This window comes from Hemicordylus capensis, chromosome 1 (genome assembly GCF_027244095.1).
Source record: "Hemicordylus capensis ecotype Gifberg chromosome 1, rHemCap1.1.pri, whole genome shotgun sequence".
Lineage (NCBI taxonomy): Eukaryota > Metazoa > Chordata > Lepidosauria > Squamata > Cordylidae > Hemicordylus > Hemicordylus capensis.
The window spans coordinates 262,108,642-262,126,873 of record NC_069657.1 but is presented as its reverse complement, the minus strand read 5'-3'; the positions used below and the strand labels follow the sequence as shown (position 1 = coordinate 262,126,873).

Below are 18,232 nucleotides of genomic sequence, written 5' to 3'. Positions count from 1 at the left end.
TGGACATACCAAAGAGGATTGGGCGATCCCCAGGGGCTGTGGAGGCCCTGTATCTCTGCCCAGAAGTCCAGTGATAAGAGTGCCTCTGGTCTCCAATGCCTGTCCAGCTTGGTAGCTTGAGAGCAAAGCAGTCGCTATTTCCCCATTCACCTGAATGGGGAAATAGGGACATGTTGGCAGGTATGCATTCATCATAGTATGCTCTGCATAGTTCAACTGTGTATGAACTAAAGAGCAGTTATTCAGAATAAATCACACTTACTGTAAATATCCTTAGGTTTATGTTGTGTGTGTCTGTAGTTAATAATGATGCAGTCATTGCTGTTGTGTTAGATTCTAGTGTTGATTTTTTGCATTCATAGGAATAGGAAGCAATAAACACAGAATTTACAATGCTACCAGTGCCATGTCTGAATTTAGTGAGAGCCACAAACTTGGTCTTAGTGGAAGACTTCAGCATGCCTGAAACAGGGTGACAAAAGTTGTTTTACATGCACATCCTTCTCTTCCCCCCTCCCTGCTTGTTTTCAAGTAGGAGGCAGGAGGGTATATCTTATCGCCTCTCTGGCACCCCAGTAAAGTGCTGCCTGAGCAGTCTGCCTCACTTCTCCTCATGGAAGGACTGTGAGCACTGCAAGATATTCCCCTTAGAGGATGGGGCCGCTCTTGGCAGAAGGTTCCAAATTCCCTCCCTGGCATCTCCAAGATAGGGCTGAGAGAGATTCCTGCCTGCAACCTTGGAGAAGCCGCTGCCAGTCCGTGAAGACAACACTGATCTAGATGGACAGATGGTCTGACTTGGTATATGGCAGCTTCCTATGTTCCCAATGTTTGGGAAAGTATGCCAAGTTATTCTCACATAATGATTGCAAAAACTAGTTTGATTCTCACTGACATAGTCAAGTTGTACCTGGATTGTACTACTTCAGTCTGCAAGTGGCTTTCTTTCTTGCATGACTGAATGCTCCTCTGTTTAAAACAAACCCACCCTCCACAGCAAGCTTGCATGACTCTGGGCCAGTCACTTCTCTCTCAGCCTAACCTACTTCACAGGGTTTTTGTGAGGAGAAACCTAAGTATGTAGTACACCGCTCTGGGCTCTTTGGAGGAAGAGCGGGATATAAAATAAATAATGATAATGATGATAATAATGATGATGATGTCAGGGAGAACAGCCTTCTTTGCATCATTCTAGTTTTCTGTGTGCAGGGACATTTTTGTATGGAGAAGCATTCCGTCATGTGACTGACCTTCACTGCAGTCAGTCTTGAGTAGCTTAGTTTCAATGAAGGTTTGCAACCTCAGTAAGGACTAGGTCTAGGCCAGCTGCTGATTTGCCGGGGCGGGGGGGGGAGTAGAATAAATCTTCTCCCCCTTCCCTGAGAAATAGCCTGACACTGACTTTATCAGCTTAGGTTTATGTTGTGTGTGTCTGTACTTAATAATCCTGCAGTCATTGCTGTTGTGTTAGATTCTTGTGTTGATTCAGGAAGACAACTTTGTGCTAAAATGATTGTCCTTATTTGAGTCGCTTGGATTCTTGGTGCTTGTGATGGTCACCTTTTTCTACCAGGGATGCATCATGACCAGAGTGGCTGCTTGCTTATTAAATGACAACTCCTAGATGGTAAATTTGGACCGCTTTCTCAAGTGATGGGAGGTGTTGCTTATTTCTGTTGAAGGCATTTTCAAACTGTTTAATTCACGGAAAGGTGGCATATGAGTGGGATAAAATCCCATTGAGCATATTTTAAATGTGCCAAGAAGAAGAGTGTAACTAAAAATTGAAAATAGAACTGCAGCTGTGGGCAGGGGTGCTGCCAAATCTGCCACTGTGCCTTCGCATTGAACTCACTATCAAAATAGGGTCGTCTTCTTCCTCCCTCCCATGCGGAGTGGGAGGTCTGGCCATTGCTGAAGCCCAAGGGGGTGGGGAGGGAGAACAGATGGCAGCTGAGTCCTGCTGTCACCTCCCCCCTTCTTTGTTACTCTGAAAAAATTCAAGTCTCCAAGTCTGCTTTCTCCTTGAGAGGTAGGCACTGAATGGCTCTTACTCTCCTTTTCTTTCTCCCTTTCTCCTTGTGAGCTAGGTACCATTACATTAAAGGAATGGACAATGTGAATTGGCAGCAGTCTGAACCTAGTCAATGAGGGATTTCTGGGAGGAGTGTGGAAATAGCTGGTGTGCGATTGGTACAAAGTTTCCAGATATCCTCTTTAGATATACTAGTGCTATTTAACTGGTAGTGCTGTTTGACTGGCTAGCTTCAAGGATGCAGAGAATACACATGGCAAGGAAGTGGGATTATGCTATCGCTCCCTCATGTATACTAGGCCTGTGCATGACTGTGAAGGTTGGGATTTGAGGTTGGACAAACATTTTTAGAAAGTAAAACTGTGGATACTCACTGAACCTGGAAGAAAAGTATGAGAGATTCGCAAGGGAAGTGGTATCAAATAAGTGAATCTAAGGGGAAGTTACCTCACACCAGAGAATCACAGGAGAAGCCAGGAAATTGGCTGCTTCTATCGGTAAATTTTAAGTGGACTAAATTATTTTTTAGAACTTAAAAATTGAGATATGCATTGAAGGGTGGGCAGGCAGAAAGAGGTCAGAAGATGGATTGGGCCCACCCCCACCCCGAGCTGCGATTGTTTAAAAAGAAAAAGAAAAAAGAAAAAAAATCCTACTCTGATTTGAAACTTTGGAAAGCTCCAAATTTTTCTGAAGGGGGTTGGAGAAGTCCAAGTTGAACTTGGGTGTGGGTAAAATTGGACCATGTCTGATTTTACTGAGCTGAATTTGCACAGGCCTAATGTATACACTAGCCTTGCTCCAACCTGGCATTCTCCTCTTGGAAAGAACATTTTAAATGTGATAAGCATGATGGGTCAAATCAACAATTAAACCTTAGTCAATTAACCCTCTGTGGAAAATATAGTTTTTTTATTTATAGGTTAACTGCTACATTGTTAAGAAGAAGTCTAAGGTAGTAACTGTTGCTAGGGATGTTTCTAGGGTTGTGTGGCTTCACCTGGGCTGTTGTTGTTACTGTTCAGGAAAGAGAGGGGAAAGTGACAGTTGGAAGTTACCGGCTGGAGGCTTACTGTTGCTTGAGGATGGTCAGGAACAGATGGGATATAGAAGAAAGGAAAATCCTGAAAAGGTAAAAAGAAAAGTTCAGGTCACTTTAGAGGGAAGTCCAGAGAATTGCTGAAGGGAGAGCGATAATTCCCAGAGTAATATTACTGAGTAAGAACCTGATTGAGTACAAAATCTTCTTTTTGTGTAAGAACATGATTCCACTTGATGACAGCATAAGAAGTTACAGACCAGCTTCCTATTTTCAGGAAAAGCAGTTGTTACATTGGGCAACTAAGGAAGGAGGGTGTAAAGAAGTGATTTTGAATTTTAAGAAAGGGAATTTGGCAAGTGGAACTTAACAGGGGGAGTGACTGGATCCTCTCAGAGAGCCTTGTCAACATACCTGGAAGGCAGCTGGGACACCCTGTAAAAGTGTTCTTAATATTCTCCTATTGAAGAAAGATAGGACACCATCATTTTGCTTGTTTAAAAATAAAATGTACGGTTACGTTTTTCTTATTGTTCCAAACAATGTTCAAACCAGCTATTGAAAAGAAATGTTTTATGTTGTACCTCATGGTTATACTGGTGGCAGCAAAGGAAAGGCGATTTCATCACACCCTCCAAATGGAGTCTTTGCTCATTGGGGTCTGCATGTGGCATTCTTTCTTAAAGGCTACTATAAACAAGTTGATTAAAGAACACAAGCTCTGCTAGTTGAGAGCACAGTTCCGTATAGTTGAGCATTCTGTTTTCAACAGGAGCCAGCCAGATGCTGCTTGGGAGCCCACAAGTGGGGCATGAAGGACATATCATCCCTTGCTCTTTGCCTCATGACAACTGGTTTTCAGTGGCATTCCTCTTTGGAACATGTAGGATCTGTGTAAGAGTATTTATTTTCAGCTACTGGCAATCATAATGTGTGACCAAGTTCTTCCTCTTGTAATCTCTCAGTCTCCTGCTAGTGAGTTTCATTGGTGACCTTGATTTTTACTGTTAGGACAGGAAGAAAAAGTAGATGTTAAACGTGACATAGCAGGGAACTAGCTGATTCCTTAATTCAGGGGTTCTCAATCTTGGCCAAAAGCCATTGTAGCTGAGGATGATGGAAGTTGTAGTCCAGAATGGTCTGGGGACCCAAATTTGAGAAATAATAGGATATCATTTATCATTTATATCCTATTTGTCAGTCAGGTTTGGCTCTCACAGGGGGTTACTATTAAAATTAGTTGCATATATATAATAATATAACTGTAAAATAAGGGTTGCGAAGAGAGAAGGGAGTGTGCTTACATTTTTAATTAAAGGCAAATGCTTTATTCCCAGAAAAAAATGAAAACTGGTATCGTGGTGACTGAAGGATGTTGTATAGTTCTGTTGATATTCATTCTTAAAGTAATTTCCCCAAATACTCCAGCATCTGATGGAGCACTGAGAGGTTGAGGCTGCCAGTCACTGGAGATGATGTTGCTCTATTCATCACCAAGTGCAGGGCTGCATGTACAATTCAAGGCTGATCTTGGGGAAGGGAAGGGAGGGAACAGCAATTCTGCATCCCCCAGAGAGTTGGTTTGGCTTCACACATGATGCTTAAGAAGATGTTTACACTGTGTGATGATCACATCTGGCTGTTTTACCATATACACATGTTGGAGATTCTGGAATGGAAACTTTGTCAAAAGCAAAGACTTCTGGCTTGAAAATGTGAGCCTGTATTCCAGATGTTCTGTCTGTTTGGGGCAAATTGCACATCAATATGCAAATAGTGTAGGCTTTGCATGACCTTCTAAAGAAGCCACTGCATGTTCTTTGTGAGATAAAGAATTTTGACCTCTGTCAGAGTGTTTCGAGAGTCTGACGTGACAGTCTATCACAATTTTGAGACTGGTAGCAATTCCAGTTTTGGCCTTTGGCAGTGAGAGCTGAGCTGTAGAGCTGAGGAGTGTTGAATCCACCAAACATATGGCCTGTGTTGGATGCAAAAACTTTAAAAGGATTATCTTTAATAAAAGAAACTGAAAACATGAATGGAGTACCTTTTTGCCTTTTCCATTGGTGCAGGGCAAATTACTTCAGTTTATGAGACTGTGATTTTGTTAACTGCAAGTTTATTTATTTTATTTATTTGATGGAATAAGTTGAAACTGATCCTGCTTTTTATATGTGAAATGAAGCTGATGCTGCTTTTTAGAGGGGCCTGTTTTAGCAAAGGTCCATTTCCCTAAAGATTATGCCAAGAAATGAATATTTGAATTTACTGGTTGGCAGGACACAATGTCAGAGATAGTTTTTAAATGCTATTCAAATGAAATGGTACTCAAATCATTTATTTCTGTGCCCATACAGTAGCTGGGCCGGAAATTTTCTGAGAGATATTGGATTCATAGCCTAGATTGCATTTTGCATAAAGGTGGCTGCAAACGGTTATAAGCAGCAGTAGTCAGGGGTGAGACAGGTGAGGAACAAGAATGACAGCGATTACATTGCAGCCTTCTGTTCCCTTAGCACTGGTACAATATTGCATTAATAGAAAAAGAACATAATTAGGTTTTATTGTTGCTTAGGTCAACTCAGGGGCTCAATGGTATAAGGTGATAATTCCGGTTATTACGAAGCAAAGTGTGCTTAGCACTCACACAGCATGTGATTTGTGTTGCTGTAAGATCTGTACCCTAGCCCCCTGTGAATCATAACCAAGGTAATAATGGTCAGTTTCAATATGCAAACATGGGTGAAAATTAAATAAGATCATCATCTCCAGATTGCCTCACCAAGGTTAAATGGAAGACTCATAATGATCTTTAGTTGGTTTTCTTGAGACAAGATACAGTTTGTACAAAAGGCAATCTAGTATGGACTGTGTGGGACAATTCAAAGTGTTGAAACGACTGTTCGCATTGTGAACAGATACCACATGTGTAAAATAGTTGACTCTGCTTTTCAGGGAAGAAAAACTAAGCTTAGTTAGCAGCTGCTTCTTCCTTCTTGAATATCTCTGTGTACTAGATCCCTCCTCTTGACAAGTGGAGGATGACTTGGAGTGGCTTTTGTGAGGTCCTTCTGCAGGAGAAGGAGAAATGTAGCCTGTGTAAAGAACTGCTGTGCACTTGATATGTCACCATCAAAAAGAAAAGTCAGGATTGGAAACGGGCATTCTTGGACTGTGCAGTGAAGCTGCAGGAAAATATTAATATTGAACTGGACTTTGTGGGCAGAAAGCTTACTCAAATAAGTGATGGGGAGACCTTCTCTGTATTTAGGGATGCACTTAGAGGAACTTGTTTCATTGGCACAGAGCTTTCCACTTTTCCCCCCTCACACTGTCAGAAGAAATAATCTCATGGAAGACCTTGGGTATCTTGGTTTTTCTGAATAAGTTCTGTGAATTGCTGGGTTTCTGCTCTCTCCTTTATCAATTAACTGCAAAGCTGGAAAAAAACTGGTCTGCAGACTGCTGGATATTATTGTAGTAGGTTGGTCCATCCATGTTGCCTAGTCATGTTAGTTATGGATAAGAAGGAGCATTTGAAGGAACATTGGCAATTACATCTTACTGAGAGCAGTGCTGTAATGAAGGATCTCGACCTTTTTCTTTTTGAATTTGTGCATCCAGCCACCATTCCCACCCTGATAGGAAGTAAATCAAATAAAATTGGTCTTAGCATGTTTCGGATAATAGCCTGCATCAGCAAAACAGCATTGTTGATGTTGAAAATCAAATGTGGCAGATAGCCATGGCATCTCTAGCTGTATGCAGTGGTCTCTGGAGGCCTGGCCTTAAACTGCTTAGAAGTTCCAGTCTTGTTTTCAAATGATATGAATAATCAGAAGAGCATTTAATAAATATGCACTGACATCCTGTTAATTTTTGGGTTCAATTCAAGGTATTGGTCATGACCTAGACCCCTTAGTGGACTGGGCCCGGTGTATTTTTGACAGTTTGGTTCAATCCCTTGCTACTCTTACCTGAAGAAGAAGAAGAAACATAGTTAAAAAAATGTCTGGCCTCATTATTCCACCCTATCCCATGAGGCTGTGGAGTAGCATCTGCTTTGTGGCTCTTCCAGCTTGCATTTACACAAGTTTTTGGTGATGTTTGTTCTTATATAGCTTTGTCAACTATTTTTAATGATAGTTTTATTGAATTGTATTACTATCTTATTATGAGTTCCCATCAGGAACACCCATATAGGACATTGTCCCTAAGGACAGAGTGAACAAGCCTTTGATCGCAAGTGAGAGAACAGTGTACATTCTGCTTGCAAAACTTGGGTTGAAAGGTGATTTCTCCCACTGCTTGTCCTGAACAGCTATGGACCACAAAGGAGACTAAGATCCTTGAACTGTCTTGCATTGAGTTAGAATATTTGTTCCATGTAGCCTAGTATTGTCTGCTCTGGTAGCAGCTTGTCACAGTCTCACAAGGATCTTTCCCATCCCTACCTGGAGATAACAGGGTTAAACCCAGTGCTAATTGTATGCAAAGCAAGTGCTTAACGCTGATCAAAAGAACTTCCCCATGATGCCAATTTCCTTGGGTTCACTTAGATATATGCAGCCTTCCCTCACCTGTGCCCATAGATCTGAAACTGGGGCAAGCTACTGCAGGTTGCAGCTAATGCTGTGGGCAACAAAAGCTAACAAGTATATTTTGGGCAGCTGAAGCTGTGGAGGTAGTAATGTTAGTTTCTCTTTTACATTTTGTTCATTCAGTGTGGTGCACAGTGGAGACTTTTATTTTTAAACCAGGGTTTGAAATTCAGCATTTATCACCTTTTCCTTTTATGTAATAGAATGTGTTGCAGTACAAATATTTGTGCCTTTTTGTGCCTCGTACTTTGAATCTTTGTTTCTTATGGAAAACCATACTTTGTTCTCCCTTAGCATTAATCCAACTTGTCATCTCTGTTGTCTTCTAAGAAAGTGAGCATCCTGCTGTACTAAAAATTGTGCGTGATTATGATTTTCTTCTGTATAGGTTTTTGTAGCCAAGGCTGTAGCAGGTTAGTAGAGTTAGGGGTCTTCCTGGTCGGATAATTTGTTAAGTCAAAGAGTTACAGTTTGAGAAATGCTTACACTAGTGAATTTGCATTGCTTGATTATTATTTTTTTAACCAGTGTAGGAACATAGGAAGCTGCCATATACTGAGTCAGACCATAGGTCCATCTCGCTCAGTATTGTCTACACAGACTGGCAGCGGCTTCTCCAAGGTTGCAGGCAGGAATCTCTCTCAGCCCTACTTAGTAAAAAACCCCATCTTTCTCACCTGAATGCATAGCTTTGTGCAAGAGCGAGTAGTGGGGGAACAAGTGGATTGTATTGTGCACTTTGGTCTTTAAGGCATGTGATTTGGCAGAAATGTTGTTTCTGAGGAAAGAGAAATAATATAACAAGAGAACCCCACCTGCCCCCCAGATTACTCTCTGCTGACTCAAGCTCCAAACATTCTTTGATAGAGTGTGCAAGCTCACCGATGTGATTCTGGAAATGGGGCAGCCTTTCACTGAAAAATCAACAGACCTACGTTTTCTCCACACCGAAGAGACTACAGATCAGAGTTTTGCTGACATGATTTTTACACACTAGGTAGAGAACAGCAAGTCATTGATGGTGGGACTAAACAATGAAGGTGAAAAACTCTTCTATCGACTGGTTAAGAAAAACAAGCTGGGCTTCTTCAAGCAGCAGGTTATTGCTCCACAGGATACAATAAAGGAAGATCACGACCTGTTCTCATGACTCTTGTATCTCTTTTCAGACCATTGAATTTGCAAGAGTTTTTAAAATATAAAAATCAGTTCTCTCTAGCCTCACTCAGTGACAATGGGAAACTTCACACCTGTGAGAAGTCTCAACTGATTAAAATTCTTGAAGTTGATGTAACAGTTCTGCAGAAGGAAGCACCAGCAGATAAGATCGCAGTACAATAAGATCAACAGCACTGGTGAATAGCCTACCACCACAGAGAACAGGAATAACTTTTTGATAGTTATGCAAAGGATGTGTTTCTCCATGCAGTGGACATATTCTATGAAGTACAAGAGATGTCATATTGTATTTGATGTGTACTTGCAGCACAGTCTGAAAGTGGAGACTGGGTGTGCCCGAGGAAAAGGTCTGAGGAAAAGGGTAGCAGGAATCAACATAAAACCAAATGAATGGGAAAGCTTTCTAAGAGATTCTAACAAGAGTGAACTTTTCCACTTCTTAGCAGACAAGATAGCAGTACTCTGTGCTGAAGTAACAATTATTGTAACTAAAGAAAAAAATGTCATAAGCAACCAAGATAACTGCAAAGATAATTTGCTTCCTTGCTCACCTGAAGAGGCCAACATGAGTATATTTGTGCATGCAAAAAACGCAGTAATATTGGGTTGCAAGGAACTTTTAATCAAAGCTAATGACACAGACATTGTAGTCATTGCCATATCAGTTCTTTCATCAATTAAACAGCTTGACCTTGAGATCATGTGGGTTTCTTTTGGGAAACACACAAAGCATCGAGGGATTCCTATCCATGAAGTTGTTGACTCATTAGGGACTGAAAAAATCTAGGGACTACCCTTTCCCATGTATTCACTGGGAGTGATACCATATCATCCTTTCGTAGCAAAGGCAAGACGTCTGCATGGCTTGCACAGAAAGTGTGTGATGATGTGACAAGTGGTTTTACAAAATGGAGTCAGTGCCTGACAGTGATTGAAAACCAAGATCTCCAGATGGAAGATGATGATGATTTTATATTTTATATCCCGCTCTTCCTCCAAGGAGCCCAGAGCGGTGTACTACATACTTAAGTTTCTCCTCACAACAACCTTGTGAAGTAGGTTAGGCTGAGAGAGATGTGACTGGCCCAGAGTCACCCAGCAAGTATCATGGTTGAATGGGGATTTGAACTTAGGTCTCCCTGGTCATAGCCTAGCACTCTTAACCACTGCACAACGCTGGCTTCACTATAAAGAGAAAGACGTTCTTGGAAAGGTTTGTGATAATCATGTATGACAGAGGTAGTACAACTATGCATGTGAATGATACAAGACTGGAACTTTTCACAAGGTAATGGAAAACCTATTTTGATATTCCACCAACTCTGGATGCACTCATACTGCACTCAGCGTGGGCTTCATACTAGGCAGGAATAGTATGGTGCAAAGCAACTGCATGCCAACCGAACATAGCAAGTCCTTCTGAGTGGGGACGGAAAAAAGTGGGAGGAACATGGAAAATCCTTTGGATACTTCCACCTGTTGTGCAATACTTCAAGGAACTTGGGAAATGTGCCTGCAAAACTGACTACAAAGTGTACATATTTCAAAAGAAGTCTCGACTGCCGTGGACTAAGCAGCTGTTTGTACTTGGATTAAAAAGCTATAATGTCTTTCTCCCCCCACCCCAATTAATCCATTAAGTTATCTTTGCCATTTTAGTATTTTGTTTAATTATTCTAATAGGTCTGATCATAACCAGTCAATTGAACCACACGATAGCATAAGCATTGTTAGTGATGGTTAGGATATGTTAGCTCAATTTGTTCCGAAACTTGTTCTGTTGCAAATTCTTATGCTCCTTTCCATAAAATAAAATGTATTCCATACCATCTGAATGATAAGTTTTTCAATTTTATATAACTATTTGAATGGTTAGAATCATTCTAAGAAATTTCCAGCATTTACTAATGTGACACCCTATTTATTTTATTTTTAGCTACAATGTTTAGCCAACATATTAGATTTGTAGCTACCACATTGGACTTTTTTTTTTAGGTGCCTGAATTTACTTTCCAAAACCATAAGCATCTGACAACAATTCTGCCCAATCTCAGATCTGTCTGTATCACTATGAAACTGATGATTTTTAACATTTAATATTGCAATGCCATATTTATGTTTAAGCACATATTGAATTTTTAACCACCACATTGGATTTTTGGGGTGCCAAACAGTGCTTTCTAAAATCACACATGTCTGACAACATGTCTGCCAAATCTCAGGCCATGAGTTTAAACACGTAATACTACCTTGATTGGCGCAGATAATCTGCAAACTAGTAGATTGCTCTCCTTGCCCCCGCCACAGCCCCCTCATCCGAGCCCTGCTCCTCCTCGCTCTCACTTTCTCCCCTCCCCCTTCTTCCCTGACTATGCCATTTCCCTCCTCTCTGGTGGCGGCCCTGGCTCCAGCCTCGCCTTGTGCACAAAGCTTTTCTCAGGGTGCCCCAGCAAGGTATGCTGTTTGCCTGCACTCCTACATGCCTGGGCCAGCCCTTGGCAATGTCAAGATACCCTCCTGGAGGCTGGGCATGCTATGTGTATTGGCGCTGGGTTGGCCAGGTGCAGCTGCAGCCGCCTCCTTCTCCAACACCGGCCCCTTGGGATGTCGCCACCTTGGCTCCAACATGGCAGCCTCTGGGAGTGGATTTTCCTGAGAGCATGCATGCGAGCAAGAGCGATAATGCACACTCCCGCAGTGCCCTGATTGGTTTAGCACTGCAAGGGTGGGGCGAGTGCAGGGCTTGCCATGTAGCACCTAAGGCTTTGATAGATAGATAGATAGATAGATTCACATTTTTTTGGATATTTGAATTGTATTTTTAGCTGCCATATTGAATGTTGGAGGTGCCCACCTATACTTTCTAAAACCACACATATCTGACAACATTTCTGCCAAATCACATGCTTTGTAGCCCAATATGCACAGATTAGCTTATTTTTGCCATTTATCCGCTGAGAGAGAGAGAGAGGTTTTTATCTCTATTTCTCCCATGCTTGCCTTTTTATTTTCTCTCACTTTCTATTCAACTTAGCTCCTCAGTTTCCCCATTGCCCTATTAATTTCCTTCCTTCCCCAGCTCACCCAGCTGTATGCCCTCGAATACCTCGTAGTCCTTCCCTATCCCAGAGCCCGCATTCTCTTAGTGACATCTCCTCCTTATCTAGGATTGCACATATGTGCATGCACTCACACCCCGATTCCCTACCCTTCCCCTCACCGCACCGCTTCTCATCTTCAGCAGATATGTACCCATTCACTCCTAAAACTATTAGAGAACCTTTGCTGGATCAGACCAAAGATCCATCTATTCCAGCATTCAGTGGCATACTGCCTCTGAGAACGGAGGCTCCATCTAGGCTTCATGTTTTAATAGCTATTGCTAGACGTACTTCATCTTTGTGCATTCCTCTTTTAAAGCCATCTAAGCTAGTAGCTTTCACATCTTGTGGAAGTGAACTTCATAGATTATGTGGGGTGTGGAAAAGTACTTCCTCTTCCTAGTCTTGCATCTCTTCTGCCGGTTGATGTAATTGGATGACCCAGAGTTGTAGTAGTATGAGAGAGAGAGAGAGAGAGAGAGAGAGAGAGAGAGAGAGAGAGAATGTGTTAATTTACTTGCCCTCACCATTCATGACTTGGTTAGCCTCTCATGTTGTCTCTTTTTTTTCTGCCTAAAGAAAAAAGTCCCAAGCGCTTTAGCTTCCAGAGCTTCCTCTTTATCACACTATGGGCTACTTATCTATTTTATTTGACTTTCTGCATTTATATACTGCTTTTCTGCCAATGCACTTGAAGCAGTTTACAATTTAAAATACTAAAATAAAAGATACAAAATGATTGCATTGCTCATGGTGTGGTGCAGTGATCTCTCTCATTCTTTTCATCTGTGTGCGGAATGAGTTTTGTTCCGGGCAGCAGTATCAAGGCAGTGTGCATTCATGTATGTTCATAGTGTGAGCTTCCTGATTCAGTCGGAGCAGAATCTAAAATTAATTTAGCTTAATTTAATTTAAACTTGTGTGCGCGCCTTAGAGGGAAGACCAGTTTAGTGTATCAGTTAGCATGCCATGCTAAGAATCAGGAGACATAGGCTCAAATTCTCCCCCCCCCCAAACTTACTGCATATTCGGCCAGCCACCTACACACACCTCTCTCTCTCTCTCTCTCTCTCTCTGACTATGCCACAGGGTAGTGATTAGGATAAAATGGAAGTGGGGTGGGTGACAGGGGCATAACAAGGTTGGAGTGGGCCCAGAGACAAAATTTTTAAATGGGCCCCCTGTCACTGCCTTCCTCTAAAAATTTGTAAAAAAATATTATTCAAGGAAGCTCGGTTGGGTGTTTGGTGGGAGAGACATGTCTCTGCCTCCCCCCAGGCAGGGGGCCCCAAGACAACGGTCTCCCCTTGCCCTATTATAGTTATACCCCTGGTGTGGGGAAAAGGAGCTTCTTGGCAGAAGCATAGGGGATAAATGTGTGTGTTTTTAGGCTGTAACCCTATGCCTACTCTCTTAGGAGTAAACCCCACTGAACACAATAGGACTGATTTCCAGATGGACTCATATAGGCTTGCACTGTTTATCTTGATAGTTTTGAAAGACTTTAAAACTTATTCTACACTTGGTTTACTAAATTGTGTCCCCCCCCCCCCCGTTTTGATGTGTTCATGCAAACAACCTTGTGAAGTTCACTGGAACATAGGAAGCTACCTTATATTGAGTCAGACCATTGATTCATCTTGCCCAGCATTGTCTCTACAGTGACTGGCAGCAGCTCTTCAGGGTTTCAGGCAGGAGTCTTTTCTAGCCCTACCTGGAGATGCCAGGGCTTTAACCTGGGATCTTCTGTGTGCAAATCAGATGCTCTACCACTGAGCTGTGGCCCCATCCCTTAAAAACCCCTGCCCTGGACTTCCCCACAAATCCGAAGTCCCACAAATCGTGAACTAAAAGGGCTTAGTTAGAATGAAGTTAGAATGAGTACATCGTTCCCACTTGAAAACCACCCCTTTAAGGGATGGCACAGCCTCCCTCTCATTTCCCCTCATCACATCATGCCAAGTCCCCCTCCAGCCGACAGGCACCCTACCCTGTCACTACATCCTTGGTGCCCTCTCATTTTGCCTGATCTTCTGTTGAACAAGATGAGGAGGAGGGGAGGGGGACACCCTGATGGATCACTGCAATAGGTGACAGATGGATGATCATGTGTGGGGAGCATGTGCATAGAAGCAGCTGCTGTCGGCCAGGCCTCCCCCACACATATACCTGGCACTCCCAATCCACACACAGCCTGGTGAGGTGGTGCAGGTGCTTCCTTGGAAAGCTGCTCAATGGCCTGCCAGTTTGTCCCTCAACTGAAACTATGAGACCCCTCATGTTGTAAACCAGCTTTCCTTTGGATACTCTCTTTAATTTGCCTCTGAGACAGGCATCCCATCCCCAGTCCTGAGTACTTCAGTCAGGACATGATTGGAGCATGGATAGTTGTCAATTAAACTCCATCGTCTTGATCTTGCTCTTTTTCTCATTGTTGCCATCCCAAGTTCTTGACCAGCAGAAGCCCAAACTGGCAGCCAAGGCATTGCAGTTCTGTTCTGAATTGGAAGCAGTAATTCCGATGACTTGTTTTCAGAAAAATGTCAACCCCTTCACCTTCCCTCTTGCCTTCCTTAGATGTCGACTTGATGATATAGACTTGATGATATAGTACAATTGAATTTGGCTTTGAATAAATCCATCATTGGTGAACTAAAAGTGCCTAGTGTGTATTATGGTGTACATGTATGCGTGGGGGCAGGGGGAGAGGGCAGGAGCATTTCTGTTCACGATGCAGGAATGCTTTAAGAGGTCTTCCTATATGCAGCTTCTGGTAATTGGTGGTGGGGAAACTGCTCTTTGTGTTGTAGTAGGAAAGGCATTGTAAAAAACACAGCTGTGTGGGAGCAAGGTTTTCAGCAGTGCTCAGTACAAAAAATAGGTGTGTTGGTAGTGAAATAATTGGGATAATGTATCAGGTACTGAAGCTGCATAATCTCACAATTTCAGTGTGGCTTGAAGGAGAACCCCACTGAAATTAATGGAGGTTGTTGAAAACCATAGAAAACAGTTCTGTACAGTGATAATTTAGTAACATGATTTAACACTTGGCACACTGCAGTAAAGACTGAGTTGAGCACCCAGGTTAGTTTTGCTATTGCTTGCCAAAGTTTTTGTCCTGCCACTGAAAGTTCAACCAAAGCAAGATATTGTTCTCTGAGGATTGTATCCCATATCTGCAGGAATATAATTAGATATTTCTGATGATGTGGGATACAATGCCCAGAGAAAGGTACTGGAGTTCTCAGTTGCCTCTGAAGAAGAGCACTTTATGCTTGAAACACATCAGGCAATATTGAATAAATTACTTATCAGTATCTATTCAGCATCTATGAGAAGAACCCTCCCTCTTTTGTGTTGGCTTTTTGATGCTGTGTCATCACCCCCCTTCTTTCTTTTTGTTTCTTCCTGAATCAAAGCAGTTCAAAGGAACCCAAAAGACTTGCCATAAGGCTAGTAAAATTTTCTTGGCAGCCAGTTTGGACATGTCTGGATTCTCGGCTGTTTCTATGAAATCCATCTATCTGAGGGTCCATAGTATGTGGTTGTTGTCTTAAAAGATGATCACCAATGTCCTCAATTGCTCCACAGTCTTTTGGAGCATGAGATATGCAAATGTGAACCATCTAGTGTGCATACAAAGATTTTGGAACACTGATTTGCATTTCCTGACTCGTGTACAATTGTCGAAGGCTACAAATATTCGGTTGCTGGGGGGATGGCAAGGTGAAGGAATTGCAGTGCTGCAGGTGGGAAAATCTGTCCTGCTCATCAGTCTAATTGTACACATGAAACTGCCTTGTACTAGTCAGACCATTGCTCCATGTTAGCCCAATACTGTTAACTCTCATTGGCAGTCTGCTTGGGATTCTGGCAAAAAAATATCTCTTCCAGGCAGTTCAGTGAAAATAGTATTTGAGAATGATATTTATCAAAATGTGTTGGAATAAACATTATCTATTCTGTAGTTGCTTTTTGTTTCAAGGTTGAGGATTGGACCTGGAACCTTCTGCATGTGAAGCATGCACTGTGCCACTGAGTTATAGCCCCTGTCCAAATTGTATCTGTCCTGATAGAATTTGCAGAATGTACATTGTTGTGGTTGCTACAATTAATCCAGTGAATAATCTAGTGTAGATAGCCTGGGGGTAGATGTAGCCTGGGGGTAGTGTAGATAGCCTGGAGGATAGGGAATAGTCTTATTGGTACTCCATAGTTTTCCTCTTGATGAGTGCACGTTACAGCCATACCGAAAATGTAAATTATTTAAATAAATAAATAAAAACACCAGTCACCGAATATGGTGTATCGAATGCATTAAATAGTGTTTTTAAGGGAAAGTACACTCATGTGGGATGTTGTACGCAGCTACATGGATTTCTCATGAATATAGTATCCCTCAGATGATCAGAGGTGTTTAAATCTAATATGTTGTGGAATACGATAACAATCCAGCACTGGCAATGTTTGTGGAATTAAGCATCTTTTTATGCTAATACAGATAATTAGAGCAGCTTATTTGCGCTAAACACAAATTGGATACACAGGAGAAACACAGTAGTCAATGCCAAGTCTCATCAAACTTGCTTGCCTGTCTTTCATGAAGCAGTGCTCAAACGAGCTGAAAAAGACATTGACGGTTTAATAGGACGTGTGCCTAGTGATGTGTGTCTGCTTCCACCCTCAGCTGTCTTTTTCTGTCAGCCCAGGTGGGATAGCTGCTGCTGCTGTTTACAAAAGGCACATTCTAGGTTTCCCTCGGTGTCACTTATCCTGGCCTGCAGTTAAGATGTATCTGTTAGCTCTGGAAGGACAAAATCTTGCCACGGAGATGTAGCCCTATTCACACATTAGGTTCTGCACACTGCAATCTCTATATAGAAGGACCTCATTAAGCGTGGGCCCAGCTCTCACAGTTTTGTATATTTGCATTTGGGTAATTAGAACCTGACCTCAGGATATGCAAAAAAGAACAGGGAAAATGAGGTTAAACACGCGTATCCATGGGTTGGGGTGGCCAAAAATCATTTCCGGATGCCATTTTGAGTACCAGAGCCATTTTGTGGCTCGTTTGCTGAAAAAATGGGGCAAAAATCATGATTCTGGGTCCTTTTATGTTTGTGGGCATGGTAGGGTACTTCTGGGGGCCATTTTTTGGGCGGTGATTGGGGTGATTTGGGGGGAAACCCAGGGGGACCATGATATTCAGCCAATTTAAGGCAGTCTGGAGCCCAACCCCTGCCCCCCATTGCCATAGCCCTAATACTCCAGTATCCACAGAATCGCTATCCCCCTGAATGGAACCCCCACAAATAACAGGGTTCTCCTGTATAGTGTACACACATGTAGATCTAGATGCATGTATTCACAATTTACATTCAATGCATGTACAGTAGTACACTTCCTAGCTGTACCCTGTATTCGAAGGAGGCTATACCCAGGTTCACTTTTCAGATCAATGCATGTATTCATGCTACACGCACACTTGTGCATGTGTAAACACCTGGACAATGTAATTTCTGAACTGGGCTCACTGAAGTGGTTAAGCTGTGTCTTGACTGTTGCTCCTCATACTGCAGGTGGATGCTCCCATAATGGAATGCTTTGCCATACTAATTTTTCCCTTTGATAGAAAACGATCATGTTGGGGAGAAACATTCTGACATGGTACTGAAAGAATATTGAATCATGTGAGTCCTGATCTGTAGCCTGAAGTAGTATGGTACAAACACAGATTTCTTTCAAGAGGAACTAGGCTTTGAAGAAAAGCAAATAGCTTGTCTTAAAGGGGGGTGCTTGATAGGTTCTATTAGAGGCTCATGTTGCAGCTTCTATTTGTTTGGAGTTATTGCCACGTGACATCTGACTAAGGTGCAGGAGACTGGATCCTAGAGTGATGAGGGACACTTGTTGCCTATGGGAAACTGGGACAGGGGACTCAGGGAAATCATATCCAGGCTTCTTCGCCTCAGGGAAGCTGGTGGTAGCTGAGGAACCTCTCTTTCTAGGCCAAGAGCCAGTGTAGTGTAGTGGTTAGGGTGTTGAGCTAGAAGCAGGATGACCCCGGTTCAAATCCCCACTCATCACTGGGGTGACCTTGGGCCAATCACCCTTTCTTAGCCTAGCCTACCTCACAAAGGGTAGGAGAGGAGAGCTGGTCTTGTGGTAGCAAGTATGACTTGTCCCCTTAGTTAAGCGGGGTCCACCCTGGTTGCATATGAAAGGGAGAATTGATGTGTGAGGACTGTAAGAGATTTCCTTCAGGGGATGGTGCTGC

At 42.5% G+C, this 18,232-nt stretch overlaps 1 protein-coding gene and 2 long non-coding RNA genes across 25 annotated transcripts in view; 1 reads left to right on the top strand and 2 right to left on the bottom strand.

The window, feature by feature from the left end:
• Window positions 1–18,232, top strand: part of PLCB1 (phospholipase C beta 1) — an 807,198-nt gene that overhangs the window by 242,675 nt on the left and 546,291 nt on the right. The window contains exon 1 of one of the 23 annotated variants that reach the window (XM_053284745.1): window positions 3,059–3,167. The exons of 19 other annotated variants lie outside the window; for them this stretch is intronic. In XM_053284745.1, coding sequence (XP_053140720.1) covers window positions 3,135–3,167 — 33 coding nt within the window. In that variant the 5' untranslated portion in view covers window positions 3,059–3,134. Of the gene's footprint in view, window positions 1–3,058; window positions 3,168–7,692; window positions 7,759–18,232 lie in introns of those variants that run through there. 3 more of the 23 variants (XM_053284751.1, XM_053284754.1, XM_053284744.1) reach the window with 3 other exon arrangements.
• The window catches only part of LOC128340062 (uncharacterized), a 173,083-nt gene that overhangs the window by 79,065 nt on the left and 75,786 nt on the right, over window positions 1–18,232 (bottom strand). The gene's annotated exons all lie outside the window — the stretch shown is intronic.
• On the bottom strand, window positions 2,929–3,753 carry LOC128340063 (uncharacterized). The gene is made up of 3 exons (XR_008313434.1): window positions 3,659–3,753; window positions 3,489–3,534; window positions 2,929–3,159 (listed from the first exon to the last, which is right to left on the bottom strand). It is a non-coding gene; the product is annotated as an uncharacterized LOC128340063 (long non-coding RNA).